The 24,084-nt window shown below is 53.7% G+C and overlaps 9 protein-coding genes across 9 annotated transcripts; 6 read left to right on the top strand and 3 right to left on the bottom strand.

Moving 5' to 3' along the window:
* Window positions 1-467: 467 nt before the first annotated feature.
* AB675_3402 (uncharacterized protein) lies at window positions 468-2,540 on the top strand (the record flags this gene model as incomplete). The annotated part of the gene is made up of 2 exons (XM_018143451.1): window positions 468-1,617; window positions 2,188-2,540. 2 exons carry the CDS (start codon window positions 468-470, stop codon window positions 2,538-2,540), a joined length of 1,503 nt encoding a protein of 500 aa, XP_017999579.1.
* A 1,366-nt stretch (window positions 2,541-3,906) lies between these two features.
* AB675_3403 (Lipase 1) lies at window positions 3,907-5,262 on the top strand (the record flags this gene model as incomplete). Its single annotated transcript, XM_018143452.1, has 1 exon — window positions 3,907-5,262. One exon carries the CDS (start codon window positions 3,907-3,909, stop codon window positions 5,260-5,262), a length of 1,356 nt encoding a protein of 451 aa, XP_017999627.1.
* Window positions 5,263-5,625: 363 nt separating this feature from the next.
* AB675_3404 (Mitochondrial distribution and morphology protein 31) lies at window positions 5,626-7,781 on the bottom strand (the record flags this gene model as incomplete). The annotated part of the gene is made up of 2 exons (XM_018143453.1): window positions 5,626-5,649; window positions 5,706-7,781. 2 exons carry the CDS (start codon window positions 7,779-7,781, stop codon window positions 5,626-5,628), a joined length of 2,100 nt encoding a protein of 699 aa, XP_017999712.1.
* A 574-nt stretch (window positions 7,782-8,355) lies between these two features.
* AB675_3405 (uncharacterized protein) lies at window positions 8,356-8,790 on the top strand (the record flags this gene model as incomplete). The annotated part of the gene is made up of 1 exon (XM_018143454.1): window positions 8,356-8,790. The coding sequence occupies one exon, from the start codon at window positions 8,356-8,358 to the stop codon at window positions 8,788-8,790; it is 435 nt and encodes a 144-aa protein (XP_017999578.1).
* A 752-nt stretch (window positions 8,791-9,542) lies between these two features.
* On the bottom strand, window positions 9,543-11,224 carry AB675_3406 (putative transporter MCH4; the record flags this gene model as incomplete). Its single annotated transcript, XM_018143455.1, has 5 exons — window positions 9,543-9,693; window positions 9,763-10,126; window positions 10,192-10,592; window positions 10,648-10,777; window positions 10,846-11,224. 5 exons carry the CDS (start codon window positions 11,222-11,224, stop codon window positions 9,543-9,545), a joined length of 1,425 nt encoding a protein of 474 aa, XP_017999793.1.
* Window positions 11,225-11,907: 683 nt separating this feature from the next.
* On the top strand, window positions 11,908-14,167 carry AB675_3407 (uncharacterized protein; the record flags this gene model as incomplete). Its single annotated transcript, XM_018143456.1, has 3 exons — window positions 11,908-12,962; window positions 13,018-13,049; window positions 13,107-14,167. 3 exons carry the CDS (start codon window positions 11,908-11,910, stop codon window positions 14,165-14,167), a joined length of 2,148 nt encoding a protein of 715 aa, XP_017999664.1.
* A 763-nt stretch (window positions 14,168-14,930) lies between these two features.
* Window positions 14,931-16,394, top strand: AB675_3408 (Para-nitrophenol 4-monooxygenase; the record flags this gene model as incomplete). The annotated part of the gene is made up of 3 exons (XM_018143457.1): window positions 14,931-15,850; window positions 15,899-16,169; window positions 16,242-16,394. The coding sequence occupies 3 exons, from the start codon at window positions 14,931-14,933 to the stop codon at window positions 16,392-16,394; spliced, it is 1,344 nt and encodes a 447-aa protein (XP_017999502.1).
* A 380-nt stretch (window positions 16,395-16,774) lies between these two features.
* AB675_3409 (Fumitremorgin C synthase) lies at window positions 16,775-21,179 on the bottom strand (the record flags this gene model as incomplete). The annotated part of the gene is made up of 6 exons (XM_018143458.1): window positions 16,775-17,225; window positions 17,339-18,628; window positions 19,493-19,626; window positions 19,703-19,797; window positions 19,872-20,255; window positions 20,303-21,179. The coding sequence occupies 6 exons, from the start codon at window positions 21,177-21,179 to the stop codon at window positions 16,775-16,777; spliced, it is 3,231 nt and encodes a 1,076-aa protein (XP_017999546.1).
* Window positions 21,180-22,304: 1,125 nt separating this feature from the next.
* Window positions 22,305-24,056, top strand: AB675_3410 (uncharacterized protein; the record flags this gene model as incomplete). The annotated part of the gene is made up of 2 exons (XM_018143460.1): window positions 22,305-23,140; window positions 23,297-24,056. 2 exons carry the CDS (start codon window positions 22,305-22,307, stop codon window positions 24,054-24,056), a joined length of 1,596 nt encoding a protein of 531 aa, XP_017999614.1.
* Between the last annotated feature and the right edge of the window lie 28 nt (window positions 24,057-24,084).

Below are 24,084 nucleotides of genomic sequence, written 5' to 3' on the forward strand. Positions count from 1 at the left end.
AGTGTCGTGTGATGGTTCGAGGTATGTCTGGAGGAAGGTGGCTTCAATAGAGTGCGGGGATGGAGAGGCCGCGTGGTTGAGATACTGCGGCATGAAGGGCCTACCCTAGACAAGCAATTTGAACTTCTTCTGACAAGGCTTGTCCAGACTTTCTCGTACGCTGTTTTGCATCCTGTTCCTTTCAGCTGATGGATCACCACATCAGGGACCATGATCCAGCATTTGTTGTTGCTGTTGACCGCAGGTCCGCAGGCGCTTGTGCCAGCATCTGATTCGTTGCCACGCAAGCAGTGGTCAGCGTGGGGTAAGCAATGTGTTTGTGGCAGAGATGGTCTCCCTACTCCACGCTGGCACGTCGAGCCTGATGTTATCTGCGATAGGATTTGAATCATCTGGTCAGTGTCAGAGTGCAGATACGCATAGACGGCTTTAGCCATCGTTCTTTATCAACCTCGAGTTGAGGCCAGATGGCGGCCACAAGCCTAACACTCAGCCAGCTTTTCCAGAGCACAGACATAAGCCTGCTGTTCGCAGATGCCATTGAGAATGAGAATGGAAATTGCGCCGTCAATGTTGAGCGCTTACGAGCATTTTTGCAGGAAATCCTTACTCTTGGACAGTTGTGGAAGAAGTGGAACCCTTACCGGGATACTGAGTGGTCAAAGCATAATACAAACCTGTCAGCAAGTCCAGTGAGACCATTCGTTGACGACGACGATGATCCTCACTTCCTCGAAGCATTGGACGTGTTCCGTGGCGAACCAAAAGTCTTTTTGGCCAAGCTCATCGCACGGATTGACGTCGTGGCTGGCTCTGGGTTGAGAGATGTGTTCATGTCACTCCTAAGCTCGCAAGTCGAGAATGAGACCGCGATCCATTTCAAGCAGAAAGCGTACCGTTACGATATCCGCCTGGAGCTTGACTCACAAACACAGCAGTTGCTATACCTCTTCCGGGATAATAGGGATGCGGCGGACCACTTCACCATCTTCGCCCATCACCTACCCATAGACGCAGTCCATGCCATCGAACAGTCAGTACGTCAAGTCAAAAACCTCAGCCATAGTTGGCGAGCATTGTCACACAGGCTGGCAAATTTCGCTGAAGCGGCGGGAATTCCGAACCTGCCCTTCAACCCATTCGAGATCTTCGAAGCCCTCCGCAACTTCACGTACCAGCCTCTGTCAAATGGGCGGGAAGCAGAGCTAGTTGCCAAGATTGAGGTCCTGAAAGGTTTGCTTGCGGACAAAGATGCCGAGCTGCAGAAGCAAACTCGGATAATCACCAATTTGGGATATCGGAATCTGCTCGAGAATCTTCCAGAGCGGCAGTTCGGATCCAGAAAGACCAGTACAGACCTGTGGAAAGACTTCTGGACACAGGCAATCAACGACTGTCGTGCAGCAGGTGCCAATGCCAAACCTGGCCATCCTCTGGAAGGGCTGCTCAGCAAGTTCCCCAAAAGTGGCCAACTTATCAGAAGCGGCCAGGACCTGTATCCAAGATTGAGCACAAACATTCACCATTCTTCAGGCTGGTACGCCATTGACCTGAACCAATGGGATACGATGGAGGGCGCCATCCTGCAGGCCTTGACACCAATGTACTATGTCGAAGGTAGTGATGATGTGGACTGGTCTCGTGAACGAGCTCGATATGCTGCAGTCCCGACCTAAGACTGGTTCGGCCGACAGGCCTCGTTCTCTGGGTTGCTAATTTGAGCTTTCTGACTTGCAGACGCACTCATTATAGCGGCGTCCATAGCAGAGAAATCTGCAGAAAGCCAGAACTGCGAGCTAGCCCTGATCGAGTTCGTAGCTTTCATCGCCAGGAATGCCGAATCATGAGGCTAGATCATGCTGGTTCCAGCCGTGGATAGATAAGCCAACCGAGGGGACGATTTTGCTAGAGATCGGATTGACGGATATCTTTAGCAATGGACCGGTCAGTGACATCGACATGAATGAAGCTTGGCGGGACTTTTCCACATCTGTCACCTGAGCTTGTACGGATACGACCAGAACTTCTATTTTTACCTTGACTCACGCCACTACTCTAGCGATTCTGGTTGGGAAATCTGTGGTCGCGGTATGCTCGTGCCTCACAGCTGCTGACTATAAAGACGGCTTCCTTGCTTGCAGAGATGTCGTCCATCACGTCATTCTCACGAAGCGGGTTCTCGGACAGGCCAGTCAACCTTGGTCGAGCGCCGTAGCAACCACCCCAATCAAGAACTTCAATCAAAATCCGTCAAGCGACACGCATCATCCGCCATGGGCTGGCTAGGCGACAAATACATCGCGTTCAAGAACCACAAGAATGGGCGCAATCCCGACGGCTCGTCCAAGATTAGCGAAGCCGATCTGATCAAATACACGGGCCACGACCAGGCCAGCTTGGACAAGTGGGCGGCCAACACTCCTGGAGTGGCCGGGAACCAGACCGCTGGAGCGATCACGGCGGGCGGTAACAGTGGACTGTATAGCGGCGGGTATACCAGTTTCGACGCCCATCACGTCGCTGATGGGAAGAAGAGGTAGGGAAGCAGGATATAAAGGACGGATACGGAGGTACGTGATTGTCGGCCACTCGAGGTCAGCCGGCCGCGAACTTTGCTGAGGCAAGTGGATCGAATGATACGACATGCGCGGACTATCGAGTCAAATAACTTTTGGTCTTTCCTCATGTATTTGAACTTCTTCCAAAGTCCCAGCTCGTTGGTCGTACCTTCTCGAGCCTGGTAGGAGGACCGTGCTCGCTTATCATGCATTGGAGCACGCGCGTTCAAATGCAGACGTGCCTGCTTCCGCTGTGCAATCTTATGGGCATCGGAGGTCAAGGCCTCACTGACACGACTCACATGCGGCAGTCACCGCCGTCCTCATGGGAGCCCGGCTCTAAGCGCACACAATACCACTTGCAGAAGCAAAACAACAACGAGCGCGACGCTGGAAGCTCCAGCCTGTTGATGGCCAGAGGAAAGCCCGTCAGAGACACCTGGTCAGGAACACATTGTGCCAGGAGCTGGAAATCTCGCGTCAACGCGCTTTCCGACTTGACGTTCTTCAGGTGGCTCCACTATGCCAAGCTTTCCCCTGATCTTGACCACGCCCCGTGACGCGCATTTTTCAACATCTTTCTTTCCCTTGCAGCGGCGGTCTACGAACAGTTTGAGCAAAGTCATGGCGAGAGCATGTGCTGAGGCAACAGTGCGAGTGGGACTGTGACTGCACAACTGATGCCGTCCATCTATGACCACGCGAAAGGTATTGTACCGTCTAGGCACTGGTGGTAGTCGTCCCCTCGCTCCCCAGACCCCAGACGCGAGCGCCCTGCGAGCTAGCCAAAACAGGTGTATAATATCGCCTCCAGACTTCGTCAACATCGATTAATTTCGGCGGCTATGCCACATGGATCTAGCTCCCGGTCTTGGCCAGGACATACAATGTCGGTACAAAAGTGGCGCTGTATAGTCTTGCTATCGATTGCGCAAGACCCAGCTTCTCCCCGCGAAAGCGTCGACGTCCGGTTCATCTGGAGTGTTACCTCTATTCGATCTATATACGACTAGGCGGCTCTCCTCTCGGAAGCTGCCGAAGACACCCTTGCAAAGTTGTCGTCGAGTCAGTGGCACACTGCAGACAATCAGGACAAGACAACGTCGTTCTTCATGAAATCTCCCACCTGCCTCGGCGCTCCTCGCCTGAATCCCTCGCACATGCAAATGCTGAGTTTGCACCAGGCGCGAAGCCCCAGGTCCCAGCGTAGGTCCCAAATGTGAGTTCAGAGCATAAAACGCTGTCTTGCTCCTCCACAAGGCTTCCAGGATCAACCATCAAGCCGTTGTCCCTCACTTCAGACAGTCTTTCTTTGCTTCCGATCCGGAGGCGTCCACTCGTTTGCACCATGAAGTTCATGATTTCTGTCCTCCTCTCCTTCTCCGCCCTGGTCACCGCCTCCCCACTCAGCACCCGCCAACTCGTCACACCACCCACCAATGACCCCTTCTACACCCCTCCCGCCGGCTATGAATCCACCGCGCCCGGCACCATTCTCGCAATACGCAATCCGCCATCACTGATCGCCGCGCTCGGGATCCTGCCCGTCCCCCTCAAATCCGCCCACCAGATCCTCTACCGCAGCACCGACTCCTTCGGCAACCCCTCCTCAACCGTCACCACAGTCCTCGTCCCCCTGACGAACCCGTCCCCTTCCAAACTACTCTCCTATCAAGTTGCCCAAGACTCCGCCTCCCTCAACTGCGCGCCGAGCTACGCCTTCCAAGCTCTTTCATCCTCCAGTGGCCCCTTCGGCACCGTGGGCACGCAGATCGAGATCCTCGCCATCGGCGCCGCGCTCGCTGAGGGTTGGATCGTCACTATCCCGGACCACGAGGGACCGAATGCCGCTTTTCTCGCCAATGTGCGCGGCGGACAGCATGTCCTTGATGGGATTCGCGCTACTTTCTCCTCCGGGCTCGTCGATCCTGACGCGAAGGTTGCGATGTGGGGATATTCTGGCGGCAGCTTGGTGTCGTCGTTTGCTGCCGAATTGGCTTCCACCTATGCGCCTGAGCTTCTATCCCAGCTCATCGGAGTAGCTCTCGGCGGCGCCGTCCCAAACATAACCACCGCCCTCCCATACCTCACCGCCTCGCCCTTCGCAGGCCTCGTGCCAGGCGGCATCATCGGGTTGGCGAACGAGTACCCTAACATCGCAGCTAAAGTCTCCGAGAACCTCCTATCCAACAAAGCTGAATACTTCAACAAGGCACACACCCAATGTCTCGGCGCAAACCTTCTTTCGTTCCTGGGACAGGACGTGCTGGCGGATTACTTCACGAGCGAAGACCTGTTCTTCTCCGATCCAGAAGTTTTAGCAGTGACGAACGCCAACGCAATGGGCCAGCGCCCCATTCCTGCTTCGATACCCGTCTTCATGTATAAAGGCGTGCAAGACCAGATCTCGCCCATTAGTGACACGGATGCTTTGTATGACTTCTACTGCGCTGGCGGCGCAAGAATCGAGTATATAAGGGACGTGAGTGCAGAGCACGCGGCGCTGCTGCTGACGGGAGTGCCGAGTGCGGTGCAGTGGATCAAGTGGCGGTTCGAGGGGGTGGCGTGGAGTGGTGGGAGGTGTCAGAATAGGGACGTGCTGACGAGTCTGGGGGATGCCGCCGCGCAAAAGATCAAGAAGGACATCCGTGACAAGTTGGCGGGATTCTTGGGGAAGAGTGAGGTCGAGAAATTGGCGCATTGACGAATACATGATGTATGATGAGAGAGAGCAACAGGCTGGGAAAGACGGAAGGACAGGACGACGCAGCAGGTGAAATATTAATCGAGCTTTGTGATTCTCATATCAACCGGACCCGCCCACAATTATCTACTGGGCGGCCTCCCAGCATGTACATCCATCAAGGCCTGATTTTCCGTTCGTGTCCGCAACGAGAACCCTCTCATTGCGCCATTCTTGTGTATACATATCCATGCTATCAACAAGTGCCCGCCGCCCCTCCATGAAGCCCGCCCGAGCCTGAACGCCATTGCCCGCTGGTAATGCAGAAAATCAAAGTTGGTGAGAGGGGTATCATCGTCGTTACAACGTTGCCAGCATGACACGCTAGGCAATTCCGCCAGCCATTCCCTTGGGAGTATTAGACACATACACTAAAGTAGCAAAACAGTCAAAGGGCCACCCACCAGAAAGAGTGCTTGCAAAGCCAATTGCGCTCCCCACATCCCAACCGCCTTGAATCGCCGCATTCGAGCCTGGTCGTCCGTCACATCGCGCGCGAACGCGTCGTAGACTTCAGCCGATAAGTCGTCCATCAGGCACGAGTCGTAGATGGTCCAGCTGCCGTCAAAGTCTGATGCGCGCTTGACGACGCGGCAATTAATGGGAATGAATGTTCGCCGCGAATTGATATATGCGACTATGGGACGGATGAGGGCGTTGTTGATGTAGCTGAGATCGCGTGTGAAGATGGGTACCGATGCGCGGACGTCGTTGAGGTGAATACGCAGGTCCATGACGAGGTAGCGAGATGATGCTGGTTGTGGAGAAGAGGGAATTCGTGCGGCGGTCGCCGATGATGGCGTTTCTGATGTGGTAGCAACGACTTGTTCCAGATGTTTGCGGGAGGTGAGTGTGGCTTCGAGGCGGTCGTAGAAATCGGTCATGATCTTCAGGGCGGACTCGTCATCATCGTTCGGGACCATGATATCAGCGACTATGTCGACGTTGCCTTCTGTGATCCAGCCGAAAGGGCCCTCAACGCCTCGATTCAGGTGGTCGATGTTGAGCGCATCGAGTCGAATGCGTGATTGCTTCTTCCATGGTTCGGTCGGGTCTTCCGTGGGATCATTCAATGGCGCACCCGTAAAGCTGTGGAGTTGGCGCTGGTGTATGGTGAACAGCGATCCGTCAAATTCTCCACTCATATTATTTGCGCAGAGAAAGTCGTAGAAGAGCCAATGCTTTCGGAGTCGAGGCAGTTCTGCGTTGTACAAACTGATGGTGAAGGGTCGAAAATCATGTGGTTGGTGGAGTGAGAGCAGCAGATCCTCTACCTTGAAGGACTCTATCTCAAAATCGCCAGGAACATGCTCATGACGCCATGACTTGGGATCACCGTGGTCGCCAGTCCAGAAGACATGTGTGCGATCGATCACTCCTCGGACATGCTTGACTTCGACGTCTTTCAGTAGACCTTTTGAATTCCACCACTTGTTGAACGATAAGGTTACGTTCACCTCTCCAATATTGACATCGAACTGTGTGTAGTTCTGGTCCTCATCCGGTATCGGCTCCTCAGCACTGGCTTCTGCAGCTGCAGCTTCGGGTGAGCCCTTAGTGACCTTCGACTTCTGCGGACCTGGACGACGGGACACGAAGACATTCTTGAATGTGATGACACCACCGCTCCACTTAGGCACGATGGCGGACTCGAAGACGACCTTGACGCCTGATGATTTGGTGAGATAGTTGCCGACCCAGCCAGCAAGCGTCTCCTGCGCGAAGACAGTGTTGATGGCAAGGATGGCCAGCGAGACAAACGTGGTGGTTCCGACAATGATCCACACGACGTGACCAAGTAAGATCCACGAAAAGAAGCCAAAGATCTCGTCCATGTTGAAAGGTCGCACGCTCTTGATGGTCAGCCATTTGAAGCGAACTTTCAATCTTGACCAGAACCCCGTTGCTGCAGCAAGTAATTCTTCTTTGGTCGGTCGATGGAATTGCGGCATGTGCAGCCTGTCGTAGAAATGCTCTTGAGTAGCTTTTTGCGGCTCGGGTGGCGTTGACGAGGCCTTGTCAACCGATTGGTCTGATCGAGGCGACCTTGCGGCATGGTCTCCTTTCTCCGCATCTGTTCGCCTGGTTGAGGTGTGGAAGGCTCGCTTAGGAATCTGGTTCAGGATACCGTGGGGCGGCCTCGAGGTCGATGAAGTCTCTTGTGATGCAGACGAGTTGCCATTCTCGTGCAGCTCTCCCAGATAGAGAGATATTGGGGTCCCATCTGCTGCTCTTACTTTGGCTTCCTTTCTATCACTTTGACTTGTAGGAGGCGGTGATTTCTTCTTCTGCTTCGAGTCTAGGAAGAGTGCCTGTGCAGTCGCGCCATGATGACTCGAGAAACCTCTTGTCGATATCCGCCGTGGGATATGATATCTGTATGAGTAGTCTACCAGTGCGGAAGCAGACGACTTTTCGGCGGCAGTGCGCGAGGCAAGTCTGGCGACATGTCGCATGCCTTGAAGAAAGTTGGTCGTCATCTTGATCGAACCATCTTGTGATTGTGAAGCTGGCCTAAAGTAGCCTGGATGATCCCTCCCTTTCCGACCCCTGGTAAGAGCTCACGCGATCAGTATTGCATGCGAACAGTGAGACTGCGGACCTAGGGAACAGAAGATGCTGCAGATTGTCTTTGAACTTTGAGGCATGCGGAGATACCACAAAAGTGACGCAGGCAATTCAAAGTAAGGCCGACACGTGACTGCCAAGAGCTTGCCTTCCTTAGCGTGATTTAGGAATTGCTGTTGCCTTCTTTCCCTAATGTACTCCCATCAGGGGATCCATGGCATTGCTGGTGATGCACAACTGCAAGCAACTCCCCAGCTCTAAGCTACCGCAACAGCTCGTATGCTGTTGTCCGTTGTACCATGAACCTTTCCATCGAGTGGTAACAAGGACGACGGTCCGATGATCAGGCCGAGGGAGGCCTGGCCCCGACTTGTCAGCTTGTGTGCCGTCCAGGTAAGCCATAAAATCATCATCAAAAGCTGTTACCGTGAGACTTTCCGAGCAACAAACACCTGACACGTAGAGTCTGCCATCTCGCAGAAAAGCATGGAGTCGTACAACCATTATCAGAATTCATCATTCAAGACCTCGCCCGCCCAGCGAGATGCCAGCTCCAGCAATGCTGCCATCTATGTTGAAGCGCGACGTCAGAGAGATGAACAGTCACAGATCAAGCAGCTCGCCAAGCGCCGTGAGGGTCTGCCGGCAGAAGATCCCGGGATGACGGCTCTGCCCGGCGAGAACGGCACGGGTGCATCTTTAGGTGACGGGACTAGCTTCAGCAATGATATCTCGGACCGGTCGACCAGTGATGAAGTTGCTCCGAGGCCGCGCCGCTCTGACACGCCGGCTTACAAAGTGGACAGCAGAGGCAACGTGTATAGACAGAACCATAACGGTGTGGGCAAGTGGTGGGCAAAGATGAAGGGGCTGCTTACTGGGCAATCGCGTGGCGGACGTGATCAGGTTATCGTCAGGTAGCTATCGGTGTGGACAGTTGGACCGGGGATAATGCGGTAGCTCTGCAGTCGCACCAAGGTCAAGTAATGTACTGGCAAAACGCAAGAAGAAAGCAGTGCTAAGCCATCTTTAAGTCGAACCGAGAACTGTATACGCCGAATCTGGCCCGGCAACCATTGGCATGTCCGGCAAGAAGACACTACGTCTAGACCGAGTCATTAGGCAATCGCAAATTCATTCGCATCACCAAAAACGCAAAAACTCAAATTCCCGAAGGCCATTCGAGAAACCTAATTGAATAGGTTTTTTGGTTATGGTTATGGTTGTTATTCCTAAGTTCCACGCCTTTAACGCTGTCGATCGATCGGAGGAGGAGGAGGTGTTCTTCTCTGCCTAACATAGCAGGGTGGCCCGAGGTTTTGTGGTTATGGTGGTACCCAACCCTGCTACCCATCTGGACGATGGTGGCTTAAGAACTCGGTCGCTAGGCAATCATTTTCTGGTCGATTGTTGACCGAAAATATGACACGACAATATATAAAGAACATCTTGGTAAGTGCCAAGACTGAACAGTAGTGTGGTGAGTGGCGATGGCGCTGGCCGAAGGTAACGCCGAGGGTTCTATGCTCCCCAGCCCCATCCTTCGGCCAGCTTCATTGTTACAAATTCCCGTGCTATAGCAGCCCTTGATCTACGATGCAGGTCCGAGTCCATTTGATTCTTTTGAGTCGACGCTGCTCCTTGAACAACCGATTGATGACTGAAGGAGCTCATCACACCTTCGCCAGAAGTTTCCGGCTCAGACACAACCTGGCGCCACCAAGGCAAAGTCCCCCAACCATAAGCGTGGTCGCGGCATACATCGACAGAGCAAGGAAGCCGTGTGGGAGAAGCTCGCCACTTATCGGGCTTCCTACCAAGCCACTATGGGGAATCATCAGTCATGAATCGCTCAGTGAGAGGAGTAAGAGTAGCAAGACTGGAAAGACATACGCAATTGAGCACAATCCGAACCCAGCTCCCAAGACCGTCCCGTAGGTCTCCTTCGTCGCTATCGACGTCGCACAGTGCATTTGCAGCGATAATATCGCACCACTGGAGAAACCATACGCAATCGCCCACACCATGATGCCCGCCTGACTCGTGGCGGTAGTCCAGCAATAGCAGACGACAGCACCAATCAAGCCAGCCATAGTCGCAAGGTTGAATGCGCCAAGCCGGTCGGCAGCAATGCCGGTCAGAATGCGACCGAATAGAGATGATGCGTTTAGGGCCGATAACGTGTAGAAGGCGAATGAGGCTCCATAGCCCAGGTGTGTGGCGTATGCTGGGGCGAAGAAGAAGGGTGAGAACATCCCTGGATCCGAGGTCAGCAATCTGCACTGCACACTTGGGAGGACAAAAGAGCATCAGTGAACCCACCCAGGTTGAATATGGAAGCACCCGCAGCGAAAAGGATGAAGACCGGCCGCTTCAAGATCGCGAGTCCGGTTTTGCGTTTGGCTTTCTTCTCATCCTCCTCTTCTTTGGCTGTCTTGTTGTCTTGCTCGACAGCAGCGGTCGTTGGGGTGGACTCTGCCTTAGCCTTCTTGAGTAACGGCGCGCTGTTGGGTCGTCGAACGCAGACGGTCACTATGATCGCTAGTGGGATCGCAATGAAGCCATTGATGCGCATCGTCCAGCCAAAGCTCAAGCGGCGGTGGTTGAGCAATTGATCGTCAACGATTGGCCAAACTACGCCGCCAAGCGAAGAGCCAGCGATGGTCAGGCCGGTAGCTAGACCGCGATGCTTGGTGAAGTGCAACGCCAGAGTGGACACGCATCTATGGTCATCATCAGCTGAGTCTCAATTGCCTTTCGATGCTTGGGAGGGCTTACGGAATGGTAAGAAACGACATCGCCAGGCCCGTGAGGAGCCCTTGAGCTAGGAAGAATTGCCAGTACTCCTCGCAGAGCGATGTGAGGAAAATCCCAAGGACACTGCTGTGCATGCGCTTGCCAGTAGCGGCTATGAGCGGTCAGAATATTAGACGAGAGTTTACCTGAACATGTGCTGAACGCGGCATACCGTGGGACCGAGTTTATCGACCAGGATACCAGCTGCTGCACCACCAAACATGAGAACAAAGGTCGCGAAAGAGCCGATCCAGGCAATATCGAATTCTGATCGGTCCTTTAGTTGATGCTCTTGGTAGTATGTCTGCCAAACGCCCCAGGCGTTCAGGAAGCCCACTGAGATGAACAACGAGCAGAAGGAGCCGATCAGACATGAGATGGACGAAAGCCTAACGGGACAATTAGCGCTGTCCTTCTCAACATTCAGGAGTTTGTGAGCTGCAACATACGTCCATTCACTGCTCTCAGCTGCACCAAACTCTGACAGGGCTTCATCAGCGGCTATCGATCTGGACGATAGCGACTTGCCTTCCGCGATGGTTGTGTCTTTCTCAGTCATATCTGCTGTGAACGCTACTCTGACTTTTGAGAAATGCTTCCACTTGCTTGAATCACTCTGTGGCATCAAGAGCTTGTAACGGAACTATATATGGTAGAGGAGCCACGAGCGCTACGGATATCGTTTCATCACGCTACCTAGACAAAGGTAGAAATATGGATCAGCCATGGAGCCATGTCGGTGGATATGGACACTCCGAACGGCTGGCGCACCAATAGTAGTGCCACCGTGACCTTCGCTAGAGCTTCTGTCCAAGATGACTGCCCCCCAGTGCAGCAGATAGCAACAGTGGTGGGGAATGCTTCTCGTTCACTCATTCCAAGCCCAATGTCCGAAGCGGTTTAGCTCCTCTTCTCGAGCTCCGAAAGAGGTCTAGTTTCCATGGACACTACGCGGAAACTCCGTGGAAAGTGCAGGAACGAATGTCATCTTGTCTTCAACTACCCCCCGACCATCAATGCATGGCGCCCTCATCTGGCTCACTCTCACGGAGAGTCCGAGCAATCGCCAGGAGAGCGAGACTGCATGAAAATTGCCAGCGACTGTGTTGACTATGACCTCCCGACGCCAAGACCCTGTACGTGTGCTGGCCTCAGTGCTTGCACAAAGTTGCTGATTGGAGGACCGTAGGTGTCATGTATTCTGTGCAGAAAGAAGAAATTGCGATGCTCTCGCCAGCAGCCATGCTCAAATTGCATCTCGAGAGGCGTGGCATGCGAACGGGAGCAGAGCTTACCAGGGGCAGCTTCAGCATTGGTAAGCATTTCCGAGTCACTCTGACTTCGAATCATGCTCTAAAATATGCCAAGGCTCAGAGCGCCGTTCCGGCGACGTCGTACAACAATGATCCTGATGTTGTCGCCAGGCTTCAGAGATTGGAGGAGCTACTTCAACGCGTTGATGCGAAGGTCTCAGCGACGCCAGTAGCCTATAATTCGCACACGACGCCACATAGCTTGCCCCAGCAGCTGACACCATCGGATTCCTACCATACACCGATCACCGACGACACTGAAGCCGCACACAATACTGATACTCGACATCTCGAGAACATAGGAACCCACAATAACGAGATCAAACTGGCCATCGACTTAGAGTATCGCATCGTCCACATCAACTATATCAATTATGTCGAAAAGCTCAGCCGCTTGCGTTCATCGACGCAGGCGCAGATGATATACCTGCCGCAGAAGTTCCAGGCCATTGTATTCTTGGATGTGTACCATCAGCACATCGAATTCCTACATCATGTCACCTACACTCCGCATGTATACCGAACGCTGGATCTTGTATACGAAGCCATCGAAAGGCACGAACAACCGTCGCCAGGAGCTGTTGCACTCTTGTTGAGCTTGTTCGCAAGCGCTGCAGCCCTGAGATATGCTATCGGTCCCGCTGTCGATGTTCCTGGGATGCCAATATCCGGGGACGAAGCCGAAGTCTTGTGCACTGTCTGGGCTCGCTATGCATTTGACTGCCTCGATTCATCACGTCGGCTAGGCCTCGTAAGCATGGAAGACCTTCAAGCGTCCATCACTGCGTTCTTTCTGATGTATAACCTGGAGGGATTTTCGGGACGGTCCCGAAGTGGCATGGCGGTAGCTCTTGCTATCGCGAAGGACCTGGGGCTTCACCGACTTGATCATCCGGATACAAGACAAGCTTCTTATCAGAACCTTGACAAAGTCGAGCTGGAGGTGAGAAGAAGGATATGGTGGCACTTAACGGCCACTGATTGGTGCGCTCACTCCTCACCCACTCCAGCAATTATCGGCGTTGCTAACAACGACTAGGCAGCTCGGCGTTAGTGGTGGGCCTTCTGAAGGTACGTAGCGTCGGCTGGATGTCTAGTCCTCGTACGACAATGCTGACCAGACGGTAGGAACTTACTCAGTACAACCAAGGCATATCGCGACCAGGCTACCAAGACATATCGAAGAGGAAGATCTCGAGATCCAAGATTCTACCTTCGAGCGTCCGCTGACGACACCAACGGCATCGTCGTACTTGATCCAACGCATCAAGCTGGCCGAAGTTGCCCGTCACATCATCGACACGATCCCGCTTGGGTCTTCAGGAGCCGATTCTGTTCGATACGAAGACATCATCGCGCTTGATGGCAGATTTGCAGCTTTTCTCAGAGAGCTGCCGCCATTCTTTCAATTCGACCCAGTCAATGATGCACATTATCAAAGCTTGTATGCTGAACGACCCTCCATACTGGTCCAGAAATACACGACCAACATGATCTGTCAAATGCGACGATGCCGACTGCATCAGCCATTCTTGGTCCGTGGCTTCACCAATCCTGCTTATGCACACTCGCGAAACGTCTGTCTCGAGTCAGCCCGCAAGGTCATCGCGATCAAACATCAGCTTGACAGGCAGAAGTCCATGGCTACCAGCCTCTTAGCCATGTCTGGAATTCACCATCACATGTTCTTTGCTTGCGTCGCATTAGTCATGGACCTCTGCTTTAACATGAACGGGAAGGGTGATCGGCAATGCAACAGTTCAGAGGCAGCGCAAAGGTTAGCAGAAGTCAAGGACGCGCTCAGCGTGCTCGAGGGTGCCAAAGATCGTAGCCCAGTGGCCAAGAAGTTTCTCGACTCGCTGATGGATGTGATGAGAAAACACAAAGTTCGATTCATTGATGGACCGGCTGCTGAATCACAGCAAAGGAGCACGCCGCCTTTCGCTGCTTTTGGAGCACTTGCCAACGGCGTGGCTCACGGGGTCCCACAGGCGGCACCAGTGCCCGATGGCCTGCCATCGAATTCACAAATCTTTGACGACAACTTTGATGCAATGCAGACCCAGCATGATCAGCACGATCAGTCTGACTTTGACGAGATCTGGCAGTCATATATCGAACATGGACCGAATTTCGATGCACCTGACTGGGACGAGCTGTTCCTTGATCTGCAGATGCAGCTCAAATAGGTCATTGTGATGGTGGTGGGCTATTACAAGGGACCTTCAGCGCTGTCACGAAGGCCATCGTCAGAATCTGCGTCAAGTAGTACACAGCGCAGCGTTCTCCGTGGGTCGGTATCGTGTTGACCACCGGCTTGGCATGGCAGGCACATCGGGCATTTTTGAGAGTCAGTCTCCCGCATGAACAAACCCTCATGGCAAGAATTGTAAGAGCTGATTCCCAGCCCACGAGTCGTGGACGATGCGTTCTTGCATAAATCTCCCCTAGCACTTGACAGATCACTAAAGTAAGTCCAGAACCCGGACGGAGCATTCGCCACAATGTGGGGAAATCTGGGGCATTTCGTCGCGCGCCTGCCCCCCTCACACGGGTCTCCAAGGATGTGGGGCTTCCTTCAGTGACAGACAGCAACATGGCACCATACCTAGGTAAACACTATGTGGGCTTGTCTTATAGCAAGGTCTCGCGAATTCCATCCTGCACGGATTGTCAGGAAGTCGCTCGGGCATAATATTGTTACCGACGAAGGACCGTCCCCATTGAGTGCCGTCCCAGGTCTCATACCCCAATTTATACCAGAGACGAGGAGACTTGTCACCGGAACAATTGCGGATTGATCGTGTTGCATACACTCGGTATTCCAAGACATTCAAAGTCAACATACACGACCACTGTACCTGCTGGGCCTACGACAGGACGAATTGCTTCACAAGCTAAGCAAGTCAAACACTTCCAACAGTGCTATCATTCACACATCAGCCAGCCAACATGTCGGCCAAAACATGGAAGGATCAGCCAGCAGCGCCGATCAAGTCTGCCATCGTGGTCGGTGCAGGGCCCTCAGGCCTCGTCCTCGGCATCCTCCTCGCCAAAGCTGGCATCCCAGTGACCATGCTCGAAGCTTCACACAAGCTCGACGAGAACCCTCGAGCCGCCCATTACGCCCCCTCTGCCTGCTACGACCTCAATCGTGCCGGCGTACTCGACGACCTGCGTGAGCAAGGCTTCCACCCGGACAGCGTCTGCTGGCGCAAACCCGACACGACCCTCATCGGCGGTATCCGCAATCGTGGAGTTGAGGTAGACTATCCCATGGTCTGCCTCCCACTCGATCGCCTTGACAGACTACTGCTCGAGCACTTCAATCGCCTCTCCAACACGGAGATCCTCTTCGAGCACAAAGTCGTCGACATCAAGCAGGACGACAGCTCCGCTTCAGTCGAAGTCGAGCTCAAGGACGGCTCGAAGAAATGGCTGTCGGCGGACTACATCATCGGAGCTGACGGCGCCAACTCGCAGATCCGGCGATCACTGCATGGAGACCTGAACTACCCTGGCGAGACGCTCCAGCATCAGATCATCGCGACGAATGTATATTACGACTTCCACAAGTTTGGCTACTGGGACAGCAACTTTATCATCGACCCAGAGAACTGGTATATGGCGGCGAAGATCACCAAGGACGGGCTCTGGCGTGTTACTTACGGTGACAAGTGGGGGCTTAGCACAGAAGAATATCTCCAGCGGCAGCCAGAGCGATATGAGAAGATCTTGCCGGGAAATCCCAAGCCTGGTGACTACAAGCTTGTCAGTGCGAGTCCGTACAAGCTGCACCAACGGTGCGCGGATACGATGCGGGAGGGCAGGTTCTTGCTCGTGGCTGATGCTGGCCATCTTTGCAACCCCTTGTAAGTACTCTCGATTTCCTACCTTCCCTCCACTACTGACGATCTCAGCGGTGGAATGGGTCTAACAGGCGGCTTCGCGGACGTCGGCTCCCTCTACGACGCGCTGTATGCCATCCACAACCAAACAGTCAAAGACACATCCATCCTCACAGAGTACTCGCGCGTACGCATCCAGAAGTGGAAGACAGTCATCGATCCGATGTCCCGCAAGAACTTTGACTTGATCTGGAACCCGGAGAGTGAGAAGGACAGGGAGGAGTTCTTCAAGTTGTGTAAGCGGGCTGAGGATGATCAGGAGTTGGCGAAGATGATGGCGCATGTGAGTCTTGTTCCTCGTTCCTGGTGTAGCGGATGTGTGTGATGTGTTGGTGCTGACCGTTTATGTGTGTAGTCAACGCATGGTCTCAGAGAGAACTTCGAGGGTTTCATCAGCCAGGCATACCTGGGACCTGGCCCAGATAGTGCAGTGGAGGCGAAGTTGGGACCTGCGACGAAGGTTGGTGCGTACAATACCACGATGTTGGTGAATGAGACTGCGGCGTGACTTCCAATGGACATGAGCAAGAGTAATGGGTCGTGGCCAGGAATTTCGTAGGAGACGTTTTGTTGCGAAGTCGGTATTGTCGGTACGATCATTTCCTTCTCGGACATGTTCTGACTAGCGTCCGGTCTGGAAGCGGTCTTGACTACACGCGTCGCGCAAATAAGTAACATGTTGCACCAATTTCAGTCGAACATAATGGGGATTTCTTGACGCAGCTCTTCTCATCGAAATCGTGTAGACATTGCTCTGAGCATGGAAGCGCTGTGGTTCGAACAACGAAAAACGTTGGTGCATGAGAAAATATGTTCAGACAAATGCTGTGGCCAAGCCACCGATGTATAGAGCATACATGCGAAAACATTGATTCCACCTTGAGTCCATTAGCCCCGGTTTTTCAAATTGTTCCCGTACCCTTGCCCATCAGGGATATCGCCATCCGCCTTCAAACCTCTCCTAGCCTCCTCCCATACCCTCTCCATAATTTTCCGCTTGCCGTCGCCCCTCACCGTGATCTCACACTCAAACGGCAGCGGAATAGTCATCCAACCTGGCACCATACCCGCCTCGGGCTCAATCACCTTCCCATCAGGACCCACTTTCTTGCTGAGGTTGAAACCCCAGAGGACGCGGGAGATGTTGAGATAGAGGGACTTTTCGGCGAGGTGCACGCCGGGACATACGCGGCGGCCGGCACCGTATGAGAAGTGGTCGCGGTCGTTGGGGTCGGCGGCGTTGATGTACGCTGCGGCGGGAAGAGGGTGGTTCTTGAGGAAGCGTTCGGGTTGGAATTTCTGCGGATCGGTCCAGAGCAGGGGTGAGTTGTTGATTGTCCTGTGGGAGGATGTCAGCATTGTGCCAGGGGTGTCCAGGACGAAGATGGAGCGGTGTTATCCCGGATCAAGTCAGCGGGAAGGGCAGCAGCAGGGAAATGGGAGGGCACATACCACCAATCAAGCACAACAACACTGCCTTTCGGGATGAAGTAGCCGTCAAACCAGTCGTCCTCGGTCGTGGCATGCTGGATGCCGATCTTATTTGGCGGTCTCATGCGCAGCAACTCCTTAATGATTGCTCTTAGGTACGGCAGATCTTTCTCGTCCTCCCACTCGGGCAATCTCTCGTGCCCAATAACCCGATCGATTTCTTCTTGTGCCTTTTTCGCTACGTCAGGGTTCTCTAGCATGCGGAGAATAAACGAGTTGAGATATGCTGACGTCGTTTCGCTTCCTGCTTCGACCAGGCCGCCAGTCTGATATGCGGCCTGGAGCTCATCCAGACCCTGCTTCTCTGGTTCTGACAAGTAGAAGTCGCGCGCGAAGCAGGGATTGCAGCGTCCCTCATCGACCTCCTGCTTCATCTTGCGCCACAAACCCAAGTAGATTGGCGAGTCGTGCTCAAAGCACTTCTTGCCAAACTCGCGCCAGTTGCCCAACATCCATGACGGCAGCACGGCGAGCTCTGGGAACGTATCTACGAGCCAGCCGCCTGGAGTAGCAAAGGTCTGCAGGTTGTTGATCACCTTGTAGATGCTCTTTATGATGGGTGCGTCCCAATCTGGCATGCGGTGGCCGTATGTGGCGGTGAGGATCACGCTGGACGAGTAGCGGCGATTGTGATCGTAGAAATTCTCTGGACTGTGGATCAGGTCGTACATCAATTGCTTCGACTCCAGGTCTTGGATGGGCTGATAGCTGGTCGTGACATTAATGTTCAGCAGCGAGTGGGCGATTTTGCGAACAACGCGATACGCGGGACCATAGGCCATGAACAGCTGACGGCGGCCTGCAGAAGCAGTATCTCCGGCAAGAGGTGTTGGTGGCCGAGACGAGTAGATGGAAGAACGCTTGTCCATAAGTTCCTTGACTGCTCGTGGCGACGACAGCCAAATCCAGTCACCGCCGCCGATCTTCGTGTACCACACCTCGCCATACTGCTTCGACCACTCTTGAACCTGGAAGCGGAATGTGTCTGCTTTGGCGAGATCGAGGTAATTTCCAAGAAATGGTAGTCCTCGCGGTCCTGGAGGCAACTTTCGACGTCGAGAATCTTTGAGGCTGTTGGGAATGGTGTAGAAGTAGAACGCGAGGAATGACACAATGGGAAACGCAAAGATCGCGGCTGCAGCGCTGGCAAAGAGAGCAGCGAGCCAATATTTTGTGTGGCAAGCATGACGGGCGTCTTCTGTGAACGTTGGCGCCTTCCCTCTGGTCACTGGCTGTCGAGCCTTCCTGCTGCTGGGCAGTGTTGATTCAGTCGTCGGTCAATGACTATCTAGCGAGCGCAAGTATGGCACGACGGTCCCTATCAGTCTCGTCATGGCTTTGAGGTACATCAACCCTACCAGTGATGCCACCATGCCAAAAAGAGCCCCTCATTGCCAGTATCTTCGGCTACCGAAGCAACGTCTAGGCTCATGTGGGAACCGTGAATCAGTGTTGGGGAATACCCCACCTACTTTATGGGGAACATGTGGGAAGAGCTTGGGGTCCTCAGGCTCGGAACAATCATTTGGCCGAGGAGTCTGGGGAAGAACTCTTCCTGAGAAAAGAGTCGACGTCTTAGGCGCGGCCCATGAGAAAGACTCAACGCAGGCTAGAATGTACTAGGTAGCCAGCAAAGACTGAGGTTCAGATGTCCAGAAAATCCAAGAGAATCCTCGATCTCTGCCCCGATTGAACCGGATGACAAGCCTAATTCTTGGCTCGGCGGACATGACGCCGGATGACAAGCTTGTGAGGTCATTAAAGAGACCGGTTGACTAGCTCTATTGCTACATGGAGTGACCATCTCTTCTTTGATCCTCTTGATGCGAGGGATCGAGTTGACCAGAAGCGAGGACAGGGAAGAGTGGCGCTCGTCGAGATTGTTCTCCGGTGCCGGTGAAGAATCTTGCCCATTGAGCAAAAGTACACGTTGTTTGGAAGGTGAAAGATATAATTGGCACTCAAACATGGCGGCCGAGTGCACTACAACACGATCGAGACCGGCCATCCACTCCACACACTCAATCGCTGCTTTATGTCCTCGGACGACCCTTAATTCACCGTAGTGTATACGCACACGACGTATATAGAACGCATCTTGCATAATATCAATACTCTGCATCAACAGCTCCCTTGCACTCCCGCCTGACCAGCTCGGCGTGAGCGACACTTCGCGGAGTGATCTTCACAGCGATAGGTGCCCATCTGTGCTCGCCCCAGTTTGTGGAGAGGGTGTCAATAGGCTTACCCTATGGTCGCACGTTAGATCAGTATCATCCTGCCTGGCCTTCGCGGCGCAGCGCAGCCGAGAGAGGGAGTTCTCACAGGGACTTCGTCAAAGTCGAAGCAATAGATCAGTCTCGCAACTGCGATCCAAACATTCGTCTCGCCAACGTTGTACCCGGAGCATGCTCGTCGTCCTAGATGTATCATGCCAGCGTCAGCAACACGTTGTCGATTGAAATTATGGAAATGAGCGATGGAAGCGACTCACCAGGCCCGAAACTCCAGTGGCCCTTCATGACGTTGTTAAGATCGCCGTTCATGAACCGCTCTGGCCAGAACCGCTCCGCTTGCTCGTATTCCCTCTCATCAAGCGCAATCGCCATTGCATTCCACGTGAACAGCGTCCCCTTCGGAAACTTGTAACCCTCATACTCATCGTCTTGAATCAGCATTGTGGGCAGGCCTATTTCTGCGAAGGGTCGCCAGCGGAAAGCCTCTTTCACTGTTGCCGTGATGTACTCCAGCTCCGGACGGTCATCGAAATTTGGCAATCGCATGTCCGTGGCAGACGAGCCGGCGGAGCCGCAGACTCGGTCCAACGCTTCCCTGGCTGTCACCACCCAGCGCTTGTCTGTCGCCGCAGCGCCATGACCTGACTGATTGTCATACGACTTGTGTCACTTCCGGCTTCCATCAGACTTCCCAGAGCGAAATAAGTCTGCGTCGCTCCGTAGTCCTTTGTACTGGGATCCTTGAGAAACCGGACCGCAAAACAGTCTCTTGCTTTGCCTTCCGCCATCCGCCTCTCGAGGTCCTGCACTTGTTTCTTATATACTCCAACAGTCTTGTCATGCAAACGCTCACCACGCTTACGCCACCACTGCAGCGGCTTAGGCAGAATTTTCGCCAACACCGGCAGCGAATCAACCAGGTTAGCGCCCGGCTGCAGCGCTAGGATCAGCTCATTTGATGTGTCGAACAACTCTCTCACATCCGGATCCTCGAGCTTCATACGCTTTCCGAACACAACAGACATTATGACGCTGTTCGCGAAGCGCTGCGTACCCAGATGCCACTGCTGCGGATTATCAAGAAAATCCCAAAGCAAGTGCCGGCTTTCCACGTCCTGGAAGGGAGCAAATGTGGGCATCATCTGCTTATTGAGCACGGAGTGGAGAATCCGACGTAGCAGACGCCAGCGCTCGCCATATGGCATCAACAGCATGCGGCAGTCGTTGGACAACAAGCCAGACGCGAACGGAGCAGGAGCTCGGGAAGAGTAGATGGCGGAACGCTTTTCCATGAGATCGTTGACCACGCGGGAGGAGTTGAGGAAGACCCAAGTTGAGCCGCCGATCGAGGCGGTGAAGAGCTCACCATGCTGTCTTGCCATGCGCTGACCCCAGAGACCTTGGTTCAGTGGCGGGATTTGGTGCGTATTGCCGATCAGGGGCAGTGCGCCAGGTAGGGCTGGTGGAAGCTTGTACCGCGAATTGAAGCGATAGCGGCTGTAGAGGTTGTACAGTATCAAGGTACTGAGGACAGCGAGAAGGTAGTGATATGTTGCGAACGCCATGTCTGCAATGGACTGATATATTGGCCTTGGAGATGAGTGGTGAAATACGACGGCAATCGTTGCCCTGTAGGTCTCCTACCTCCTGGTGTACTCAGCCGAGCTGGTGCCTCCGTGAACGTTCCTGATCGATAAAGATGTTCAAGGTGCTTGTGCTGAGCTGTGGCTTCTATATCGGACTTGTACAGATGTGTACCCACTCAAGCCATTACAAAAACGGCAATTTCTGCAATTGATGTTGAGCACTCTCAAGTCGTAAGCGCCAATACCCTGTCGTCAGTAGATTTCTTTTTGCGCGCAACTTAGCCTTGAGCGCTGTCCTGATAGGAAACGTTGAGGAACGGAACAGCTATTCAGTGTCGTTGCGTTCGTGCCAAGGGCTTTCACTGGAGTTACTGGAGATTCTTGCCATATTGTTCCCCAAGCTCGGTGCTTGGAATCGCCGTCATGTAGCCTTGTGGCGTTCTGAAACATGCAACGTGAAACTTGCCTACATTCATGGCTGTGGGGATCGGGCAAGCTCACGTTGGCTGCCTCATACAAGCTTCGCATGACCACCGGTTTGGCCTCGGTGGTGCCTCCCCGCGCATCCCCACGATCATGGTCTAAGTCAAAAAGCCCCACATAGGAGCCCGCAGTGCAGTGTGCTGTGCAGCTGCTGGCATGGACTGGCACTGACCTTGCAAGGGCGAAAGGCGGCCGGCACTCTCGAACTTATGAACAAGTGAGCTGAGCCTGGAGCAGGAGAGACGGATCGTCGCGGTCGTGCCAAGCAGGGTGACATCTGTGTCGCGATTGCCACTGCACCGTCGACCGGATGACTGGACTACGTCACGTGGCCTGGTCTTAAACGCCTGCTAGTCCATCAACTCAGCATCCCAGATACAATTCAATAGTTGCTTTGCTTATGCGGTCATCCCATTTAACCTGGCGCCGTCGATTGTAGCCCGTGTTCAAATGTGGACTTCCGCCGGAATCGTGTTTCTAGGTGATACACTAGCAATAGAACCTTCGACGCGATGTTCCTTCTGATTTTGCGGCATCATCATGCCAAAGCAGGCGTGCGCAGCGTGCCGTTTTCGAAAGCTCCGCTGCGATGGCAAGTCACCATGTCACAGGTGCCTCAGTATGGACCTTGACTGCTCCTTCGCACCCAACACTGTCCGGAACAGACGCGTCGAGCTTCTCCTTGATCGTCAGCATCGCAACAAGCCCACTCAGGCTCGACATATCAACCATGTTACCGGGTCAGACACGGAACTGAGGCCTTTCGCACAAGCACCCGCTGGCTCGTCCGGTACTGTCGCTGAGCGAGAGGATGCTTCTGTGCTTATATCTGGCGGCACAGCATCGCCTGGTGGGGACACCGTACTTGAACACCCTACCGACGCCTCAGCGACTGGTAACTCACTTGATACCAGTTATTCCTCTCGAAGCGCTTTCTGCGAGAGCGATGTTCTGCCGTGGCTCAGCATTTTCTTTGATCGACTCTATTCAACGCTGCCCATCGTCAACCGCCTCAATCTGTATAGGGACATTATGCTTCGTCGACAAGACAGAGATCCGCATTTCGCGGCAATGGTCTTGTCGCTCTGCGCACTCACATTAGTGCAGCCGGTCTATCGACAGGAGTTTCAGTCTATGCCAGCACGTGTAGCAAAAGCTGAGGGAATGCTTCGAGAAGCAACGAACCATAGGGACATCACGTTTGGAGAACAAATCAGCTCCGAGGCTGTCATTGCGAGTTTCTTCATGTTTGCAGCTCTATTTGGTCTTGGCTATCATAAGGCGGCGTGGCTGCGCCTGAGAGAAGCAATCGAGTATGGGAAGCTCATCGGTCTGCATCTGCCCGAGACTTACAATTCCTTGCCCTCGGATGAGCAAGGCCAGCGCTTTCGACTACTTCTCATCCTGACTGTAACGGAGAGGGGTTACGCGCTGCAGCGAAATCATTCTATCACCTTGTGAGTTACTTCCCACACTTGGAACGGGAGTGGAATGGAGACTGAAGGTCCGGAAGATGTTCCTGATGCCTTTGTCTCGCGTTGCCGTTCCATGTTTCCCTCCAACACTTTCTCTACTTCCACTCATGGCCCGATCCAAGCTTACAAAGAACGAAGCACTGGCCAATACATGGACCGCATCGATGATCTGTACCGACGCATAGACGGCAACGCTACGATCAAGATCTCGAGCATACTCGTACATGACAGCCGCGATGTCGCTGCGATGCATGGGCTTTTGCAATTGATGAGGTTATGCGATGCCGTCGATGAGTATGTCATCCCCTGTTGGAACCGCACCTGCGCCCCTCACATCGAGACTTGTACAAAGCTTGATGTTGCTCGAGTGAGCAGTGTGTATCATGCAATTGCTGGGGCGATGCATCAAACGAAAGCAGCTATCGACCACGATTTCACGGATACCTCGGCTCACGCTACGACTACGAACCCACAATTGAACAGCGCACAATGGGCCGATTGCTTCGTCCTGCAGCAATGGCTGTTGGTCCGCCTATGGGTCTGTTGCCTGACTCATGATCTGTTGGATGTTGCAAGCACCTTGCCGTTCATGAAGCCGTCCTTCGTGATAGACCTGGCCAATCAGGTCCTTGCCAAGTGTCAGCAGCTGGACAGGAGTCTTCTGGAAGTTCACGGCGCGGGTATGGCGGAGCGACTTCATGACATCGCCATGGGTGTCGTCATGGCAATCGAGTACTCTCGAGGCACAGCGCTCGAGTCATCCACCGGTCCTGGTGTCACGACCCTGCAAGGATTCTTTGAGCTACTTGAGCAGCTGCGAGATGGCAACGATTCGATTATCTCAGCTCTACGTGACGCATACAGCTCAATCCAGCCAATCCCACACGAGAATGGCTAGTCTTTTGTCTCGGGGACCATGTTCTATT

The sequence above is a fragment of the Cyphellophora attinorum genome, assembly GCF_001299255.1.
Source record: "Cyphellophora attinorum strain CBS 131958 chromosome Unknown Contig14, whole genome shotgun sequence".
Taxonomy (NCBI): Eukaryota; Fungi; Ascomycota; class Eurotiomycetes; order Chaetothyriales; family Cyphellophoraceae; genus Cyphellophora; species Cyphellophora attinorum.